We start from the raw sequence: 9,123 nt of genomic DNA on the forward strand, positions 1-9,123 counted from the left end.
TTTTCTTGCATACTGCCTATATGTATATGTATATAAATGCAATAATTTTATACTATTTTAAACCTGGTCTTAATCTTTTTAACATAAATACAATAATTTTATACTATTTTAATGCATTTTCTGCTGTTTGTCTTTTATCTTCGTCCTGTGTTTTAATAATACAGTATATCTTAATATTTTTTACTGTCTTTTAATGTTTATATAGTTCCAACATCACTTAATACTTATATTTATGTTTGATCGCTTAGCTTCAAAACACATTTCTGTTATATTCATGTATAATAGACTGAATAAAATGAATTAAATTGGCTGGCATTGTATAAAGGAAGTGTGCACATCAATGGGAAAAGAATTAGATAAACCACACTGTATTACTGCTACCAAATTTCGACATCGTGTATCTACCTTATTTGCATTACTTGATGTTAATGAAGGCAAGAGAAGACTTTTTTACAAACACATGGGCCATGTGCCAGACATTAATCAAAACATATTCCAGTGCCCTGTGGCACTAAAAGAGATCACGACCATACATGGTTCCTTATCTAGGGAAGTCGGTCCAAGAGATTTATCAACTTAATTCTGTATCAAATTTTACAAGTTTATTTAGCATTTTCAATAATGATTCATTTACATTATTATACATTTGTAATTTGGATTTTTTTTTCTTTTTAGAGCTAAGCTGATTTTTTTATTTTGTTTTGTATTTTGAATTTTGTGTTATTTCAACAGTTTTTGTGGCTACTGAAAGAAGCTACTATGTCATTGAATGGTTTGCCGAGGTAAGTAACTGTGAATCTCGGTACCAGTCAGTACCAGTCGACACCTTTGATCACGAGCCGACTACCAGTCAACGCTCATAATTAATCAGGTGAATATTTCCGATAAAATGCAGGAGGTTACCGTCAAACTAGAAATGAAGTTAACTCACTGATGTATGTCAAATATTTTAGTAATGAATCATGCCGTTCCCAACCCCTTTACCAGCAAACCTGTCGAGGCAACGCAATCGACGGGTTAACAAACCAGGTTTTGCCAAAGCTCTATCTATCCATGATCTAAACATCAAAGCTGATCTGACACTGGGAAAAATCATTATCACAGCAGGCCTTGGAATTTGTCAATTGATCATCAGTGATGTGTTTTGATTCGTGCATCGGCTGAGAGTTTTAGAATTCGTTTTTCATGTATTTTAAAGCAAAATTATGCATACAGTTGTAACTATAAATAAAAATCAATATACCTACATGTTCGAATCATGAAAAAAATCGATGAATTCTACGAAAAGTTATTGTAAAATCGGCCAGGCCTTTGACTCCCCACTCCGATGTTACGAATGGCGTATGAATATACTAACATGACGAGTGCATTTTTAGTCTTTACTCATTCTTGGCGCCTAGAGGCCTGGACTATGTATTTTGAATGTTTTATAAGCATGTCTATTGAATAAAAATAATCCAATACAATTTTAGCGGGAGCAGCTGTTTTTTAACCCATCAATCAAATAAAAAACTACTTTCGTGAGGCGTAGTGATATTGCTGCATGATACGCTCTGCACCCACCAACAAGCAGAGTTACGTAAAGGTAGGGCGTGATTAAAACTTTTTCTGTGCAAGGCGACATTTTCTGCCGACCTTGTGGCGAAGTAGTATGTTTTGCTAGATTTTTTCCGTAAACATGGTAGAAAACATATGCGTTGGCAGCCGAGTTCAAGCATTAGACAGTTTAGGAAGGTGGGAAAATGCATGGGTTGTAGCAAAATTAGACAACGGCAGCACTAAAGTGTCTTTTCCAGGATGGTCTTCGGAATGGACCGTGAGGTTGATGCTGATGACATCCGGAAACCAATTCAGCCTTTAGATGAACAGTTCAAACGTAAGTCGAGTCTGTATTTGTTTTAACTATGAATAAAGTTTGTCTTATAATTAGTATTTTGTGAATCGTATTGAAAATATTATGTTGTATGTTGCTATATCTCGGTATGGCCACAGCAGTGTTGTATAGTATTAGTTTAGCCTAAGCTATTGTAGCCCTAGGCAGTGGGGAACGGAATTTACTAGAGGGCGATCTGAACAGTGATGATTTTTTTTCTTTTTTTCTCGGTTTTTATTCAACTTTGATGGACTATGTCTATGCTAGGTGAACACGGATCAGTGACGAAACAGCGTTTTTCCCTTTACTTAGGCCTCTACATTGCGGCCGAACTCAAACTGCTTAGCCCTAGAATAGCCGCTGGTTCTCCATTCGTCTAAGGCTAAATGGCCTGGACGAGGAGAGGGCTATGACCAGCTAGAGTGGTAGATTCCAAGCGTATTAAGTAGATATTTCGGGATCAAAAAACATTTCGGTCGTCAATAAAATTGGCTGCTGAATAATTGCAAACAATTTAGCCTAGACCTAAACACCTCCCCCCCCCCCAATAACCATGTCTTATTAAAGATGTAGGGACTAGCTAGGCCAGGCCTCCCAGCCAAAGCTAGCACCCATTCATTAAATACTTCTTAACATCCATAACCAATGCCTGATCAGTGGATGATTTTACTAACCAAGATCCAAGTAGACTGTTTTTATACCTTTATTAATACTCTTAGTTATAACATTAAAAGTGCCCAATTTAAAAAATCTCCTTCCTATGAAATTTAGAAGTAGGCACTAATAACATTATTTCAAATTTTTAATTATTCATTTTGGTAAATTATTATGTTAGATTAACAAAGAATAATAGGTTAAACAAAATTTAATATAATAGTTGGAAAATACCATTTTAGTTAAAATGTAAATTTAACCTAAGTATGTATGATGCATTGAGTACTACCGATATCAGTCAGGCTTACTAAAAATCCAAATGTTTTTGTTTTCAGAGTGCGCAGAGCGAACTGGTCGCAGAAATGTAGCAAAAACGAAGGCTACAAATGAAAGCACTACGACTGCTAACTTCAGATGATGATGTGATAGTTGCAGGTGAATCTCTGAAGGTCTGTCAAATAGACAGGTTTGGTCAGTCTCTACTTACAATCAGAAATGGAAGTAAAGAAAGCACTGAGATCCAGATAGAAGAAGAAAATAAAAGCGGTAAATTGTAAACTATTTTTTCAACTTTATATCGATTAAATTTATAAGAACATAAATTTAATTTGAAAATATCTTTAAATCCTAATTTGGTCTATTAATTTTTTTTGATAAATTTTAATAATTATGTTGCATCAGTTTGTTTTCGTGTTCATTTTAAAACATTTTGTAATTGATAACAGACATTTATATTTTTTGTAGTTGCATAAAAGAAATTCAAAAAAAAAATAATTAAAAGAACAAATAAATTCTCAATAGAAATCTAGCAGGAAATCTGTAGAAATTTGAAAAACGTCAAACTAACATAACTAAACGATCTTAGCTGCAATAAACTCTATTGAGTGTGCGTATTAGTGAGATTACACAAATAGGTTTTTAGGAGGCAAAATAAACATTATGCTTATCCACAATTTTCACAAGTATTTGCAGATGTCAATGGGCCGATTCGGACGAGTAAAATTTAACTGGGTACCACCAGCTGAGCGGTCGCGTGCGGCAATTAAATAATGCCCCTGGGTATAGAAAATTCGAAAAACATCTGGCCCAAAAACCCACCTTTTTTACTGGATATTTCAATTACACCTTGCCTCAAGGCGTAATTAATCACCCGTAACAAGGCCCAGGTCACAAATTGACCCTTCAGATTTGTTAATAACGCCAGGTCAGATTGCACTGGACAAAAAGAAGCTCGCGACCACGCAGCATGATTCTTCGCGTTGTTGCCCAAGTTTTCTTTCCACGCTGGTCGTTGCCTTCGTCGTTGCTGTACTTTCTTCGTCAAAAAGCTTGGTTTAGATCAAATCCGTCGTCGAGAAGCAATATAAAAGTCGTCACTCAGGTCACAAACTATTCAGAATTCTGACCTTGCAGAAGCTTGTAAAATACGTAACTTCCGTCAAATTAATGGGTAAATGGATTGTTATTTTACTCATCCGAACGACCGTCACATTTAGCCCCGAGGTTATTAGTAGATTACCCATGTAATTGAGTTTACGTCCGAATCCAACCAATCTTAAATAAACTTTCTCTTTATAAGTTTGGTGTAGGCATTTCTTAATCCTCATTGTTATTACTTAAAGAGTTATCTACTGTTAATACATGGAGGAACTCCATCGTTAATATAACACATTTTGGGAAATAATGACACTACTAAAGCATTCTAGATAAATGATACGGATTTGAAACAACATTTTTGTCTTCTTGTATTTGTTAAAGTATTTGCCTTTCCTTTTGTAGTACAGTAGAACCTCGATTTTACGTACGGTACGGGACCGGAGGGCGTACGTAAATCGTGGGGATTCGTAAAATAGAGGTTGGGTTAAATTTATGGTAACCTTTGACCTAATATGTACGTAACGCTCAATAAACATATGTATGAACGAACGAACGATGTTACCTAGCCTAGCCTCTAGGCCTACGAATAAAACCATGTGTTTAGTGTTTTTAATATCAATTTACGATGTCATAATAAAGTGTTCAAATAAAACCATGTGTCTAGTTGTATTAATTCATTACTTTATATCTTTTTTTTAACTAAAGAACATGAAAATATTTTAAGATTACCTATACGACAAAGGTATAACTTGGGAGTTCCCCTTCATGCCTATTCTAAACAACAGAGCTGTGGTGTTGTCTAGGCCTGTTGAGACAAACTAAAACCAGGGAGTTGTTATAACAACTCCCTGCTAAAACCATGTGCGCTGCACTGGGCGAGCCAACCATTTAGCGTTCGTGTACGTGAAACAGCAACCATGTGCTATGCACTGGGCGAGCCAACCAATTAGCGTTCATGTACGAAACTATGTCTACACAGATTCGTGTAGACGATTTTGCCACACGAAGCTAGGAGGAAAGCAATTATTTTGAGCACCATCGGTAGTTGTTCATCTCACTCAGTTCACGTGGTTTTAGATTATAACAACCCGATAATATAGACTCAATCAGCGTTGCTGTTTAATGAAAATACGTTGCATTATGGTTTGTTTATTGTCTTTTTACTTATGGTTGCTCTGAAAAGGGCTGTTTGTTTTGAATATTTTCGGGGATTTTTATGACGTCATCGTCGATACGAGGCGTACGTAAAATCGAGGGTTCGTATAACTGGGGTACGTAAAAAATAAAAATTTCCTTTTGTAGTAGGTTATTTTATATTCATTTACTAATATTAATAAACAGAATAATTAATTATTCATATTTTATCAGGTGATTTATGTTCATCTGAAATAACACCGGCATAACAGACTGCTGACGTAAAGATGGCAATATTCACATACAATTTTTTAACTGTTTTTTGCTTGAGTGCTTGTTCTAAATCTCAAATAAAAGTAAAAAGGCCTGGAAAAAGTGTGTTGGGAGCACTGCACATAACTTCGGAAGAATTTGTGCCAAGTAGGACACATCTTAATTTTTTTTTCTTTTTTTGCTACATAAAAGCCATAACTGTTGGACTATATATAGTACAGTATACAGATAGCATTTATTGGTGGAGGCATTTCAACAAAATAATTTTCTTGGTTGGAGGCACAAAATTTTTCCCGAGACAGTAATATATATATATATATGTAATATATACAGTAACATCAGTCAGCAAATTCCTATAACAAAAACTTTTCAATCTGTGGTTACAAGGATCATCCATATATTCCCCATTTTCAAAGAGCCCTTTCCCCTGAAAGAGACAAAAAGTAATAAAATGATTATCGTCATTTTAAAATCATTACTTTTACATAAATGATTATATTTTAGGTCGGGTATACCTTTCTCCAAGACTCTAGGTTGTATGAAGATGGTGAAAAATCTTAATAACTTGTGTTCATTTAGAATATGCTGTTGCATGTCTCAATATAATGTTTCAATCCAGGGAAGCTCAGACTAAAATATTACAATATATTCCCCATCTAGGCAATACAGTCGTTCAGAGAGGCAGAAACGGAAGAGTTTTGCTGTTATTTGTGAGCCGCAGCCCAAAGCTGTTCAAACATAATTGTTTGGTAAGTTAGTACTGGCAACTCTTCTACCTGTGTATAATTATTTTTATTTGACTCACCAACTTAATTACCTTTAATTAAGGCATGTACAGTAATGGCAAAAGAAAAAAAAACCGGAAGCAATTCCATTGCCTGTATTCAGACCTGTATTAACATTAAAGCACTACTCTATTTTTTTTATTATATATCCTAAAGTTTTACAATTTATTGGTTGTAAATTAAAAATATTTTGTTAAAAAAAAAGGACTAATTAAAGTAAATCAATGGAGTAATAAACTTCTCCAAAATCAGTAATAATTAATCATAAAGCATGACTACAGTAAGTTTATTTTTTAAAAAAACCTAGCTCAGACGTTTCTATAAATTTTTTTATTCCCCAGCTGCCCACTTACGTAGATAAAATGTTTGGGAACTAAATATATTGTATATAAAATAGCGTTTCATGTATTTACATAGGAATCACTGATTGCTCTTGGATGCATGTGTGTGGACATATATGCATGTTGTGTAGCATTTAGTTAACATACAGCCCAAAAAAATATGTTCTTATTGTTAACTAGGTTGAAATTAATGGGTGTTTTGTTTTGTTTTTTACTCCAAGTTAAAGGGATGTGACTTGACGGTGGCAGTAACCGACCTTGATCTGTTCAAATTCCAAGCTCAAGGTATATTACGTTTTGGTTTGGACACACTGGATACAGAATGCACAATCACCATTCCTGTAAACAGGTATCATAGATATATGTGGAACGGATAAACATATGTATGAAAATTTGAGAAAGAAAGCTAAAACTATGGAAAATATGGTAATGTTGCCATATACAGTAGTGCTCTGAAATCCTTTACCATCTACACGCAAGCGAACCGCGATTGAAACTCAAGTAACTCACGGTTAATGGGCTATCATCGATTGGTAATACGATAACCTTTAGCAAGAAAACGAGATTCGATACCCAGTCAGGAATTAAGGCATGATGTAAAACGTCTTTTTATTAACTGTGCGAACTACCATGATCCGTTTTTTAAGCGTTACAAAATTCAAATAAAAGGTCGGGTATCAACATACTGTAGTTATGATATACCGTCGGCCTACTTAAACTAAGCATTGGCCAAACAGATTTATATGTATAGGCCTAGTATTATGCTAGTATGGTACAGAATTTTTTTTTTGAATGATAAGAAAGAACACATTTAACATTATCAAACGGAAATGACACTTGACCATATAAAAAAAGAAGAAAACCTCTTATGAAAGTGTACTGAAGTGAGTGTGTAGTAAATTCAATAGGGCTTATAAGATAACTTTTATTCCATTAAAGGGAAACTTTGGAATATATTAGCTGGTGAAATTCGTAATTAAGTTTTTGTCTGTTAATTCTTTTAAAATCAAACTTTTAAATTACTGTATTTCAATAAGTAATTTTAAATAACTTCCATTGAATTGAACATCTTTGTAGTTGGTCGCTTTCTTACTGTTACTGGTAATTGTTCTGTTTATATCTGTACTGTTATGAGCTGGCCAACTTGTATAAATGTCTATCACCTGTTTGGTTTTTCCTTGCCTTGTTTTTTTATTGTTTTGAAATAATGTATATGGTAGAAATTTGAATAAAAATAATATATAAAACTATAGGCTTTACATGAATGCAGTCATTATAGATATTCCTATAAAAAAAGTATAGGATGGATATGCCTATCATTGTTTGTTATTAAATAAGGCACCAAGCGGTACGTACAACATCTGTAAGAAGCAATCAAATCCGTTAAATGGAATATTTTAACATTTTATATTTATCAAGAGTTTGTTACAGCGCGCGGTAAAAACAGTTTGTGAATGGAGTATTTTATTTGCTGTGGTATTTGCACTACACGTTTGTTATGGCCGCCATGGGAATGAAAGTAATTTCGCAGTCATTCATGATTAAGGAAACATATCAATCACTAAGTCGATTTATTTAGAGTGTTAGTCAGTTGTTACAATATTGTCTACCATTGCACCCCAAATTACTGTAAATCTTGTTCAGTACAATCGAGAAGTTCAAAATGAAAGGACATCACTATATCTTCGCGAATGTACTATTTTATTAGCCTAAGGGGTGCAACGCGAGTTTGCATTTTTGACGGAAACATGGATGCAAACTTTTACGTAGAGGAAATTCTTAAAGGCAAACTACTCCCATTTGTGCGCTGTGTATTTCCAGATTCGCACAGATTTCAACAGAACAACGATCCGAAACATACCAGTCGATTAGCAACTAACTACATGATGGAAAAGAACATCAACAGGTGGAAAACACCACCCGAATCCCCGGATCTAAACCCGATTGAGAATGTTTGGCATCAACTTAAGCACCATCTTAGAAGACATGTGAAACCCAGGCTCCAACAAGAACTGGTAGACGGCATTTTAGCTTGGTGGAAGGAAACAGTAACGCCGAAGTTAGTGTACTATTTGAATAAAATTAGGTAGTTTTTTGATGAAAATATGCTGAAAGAAGCTAGCATCATAAAAAGTGATAACATCAAGTTATTCAATTTTATTGTCATTTCTTAAAACCAGATAGAAGAATATTAACTAAAAATATTTCGGGACCAATGAAAAAAAAAATAGGCATATTATATAATTTATTTAGAAAAATGCTGTAGCGTGAAGTGATTGCTAAAATTAGAACACTTTTCATTTTTACAAGGTCTCTGGCGCACGCCGAAAACCGTTTGGTAGGTCTGATAATTTGGGTTGATCACAAAAGCGACCATTAATCATTACGGTTGTTAATGGCAGGTATTGACATTCGGCCTACGATTGTTGTACATCAGTCGATGGAGATAGCAGAAAAAACCCTGTTCTTGTACAGACTTTATCATCATCAATGCTATATTCTATTTATTATGTCAACTATTAGTTCTGTTTTATTTAATTATTATTATTGTTATTATTATCATTACCCTTATTGCTATTAATATAATTGTTATTCATTATTATCATCACCAAGTCTATTATTTTTATTATCATCATTATTGCTGTTGATTAACTTATTATTATTATTATTATTATTATTATTATTA

General features: G+C 34.0%; 1 protein-coding gene across 1 annotated transcript; it reads left to right on the plus strand.

Annotated features, from left to right (window-relative positions):
* Positions 1-1,669: 1,669 nt before the first annotated feature.
* Positions 1,670-8,066, plus strand: LOC117101705. Its single transcript, XM_033241737.1, has 4 exons — positions 1,670-1,876; positions 2,863-3,073; positions 5,972-6,060; positions 6,659-8,066. Exons 2-4 carry the CDS (start codon positions 2,914-2,916, stop codon positions 6,812-6,814), a joined length of 405 nt encoding a protein of 134 aa, XP_033097628.1. The 5' UTR covers positions 1,670-1,876; positions 2,863-2,913; the 3' UTR covers positions 6,815-8,066.
* Positions 8,067-9,123: the final 1,057 nt, after the last annotated feature.

This window comes from Anneissia japonica, unplaced genomic scaffold (genome assembly GCF_011630105.1).
Source record: "Anneissia japonica isolate Jap-2015-1 unplaced genomic scaffold, ASM1163010v1 scaffold2240_len173809_cov135, whole genome shotgun sequence".
Classification (NCBI taxonomy): domain Eukaryota; kingdom Metazoa; phylum Echinodermata; class Crinoidea; order Comatulida; family Comatulidae; genus Anneissia; species Anneissia japonica.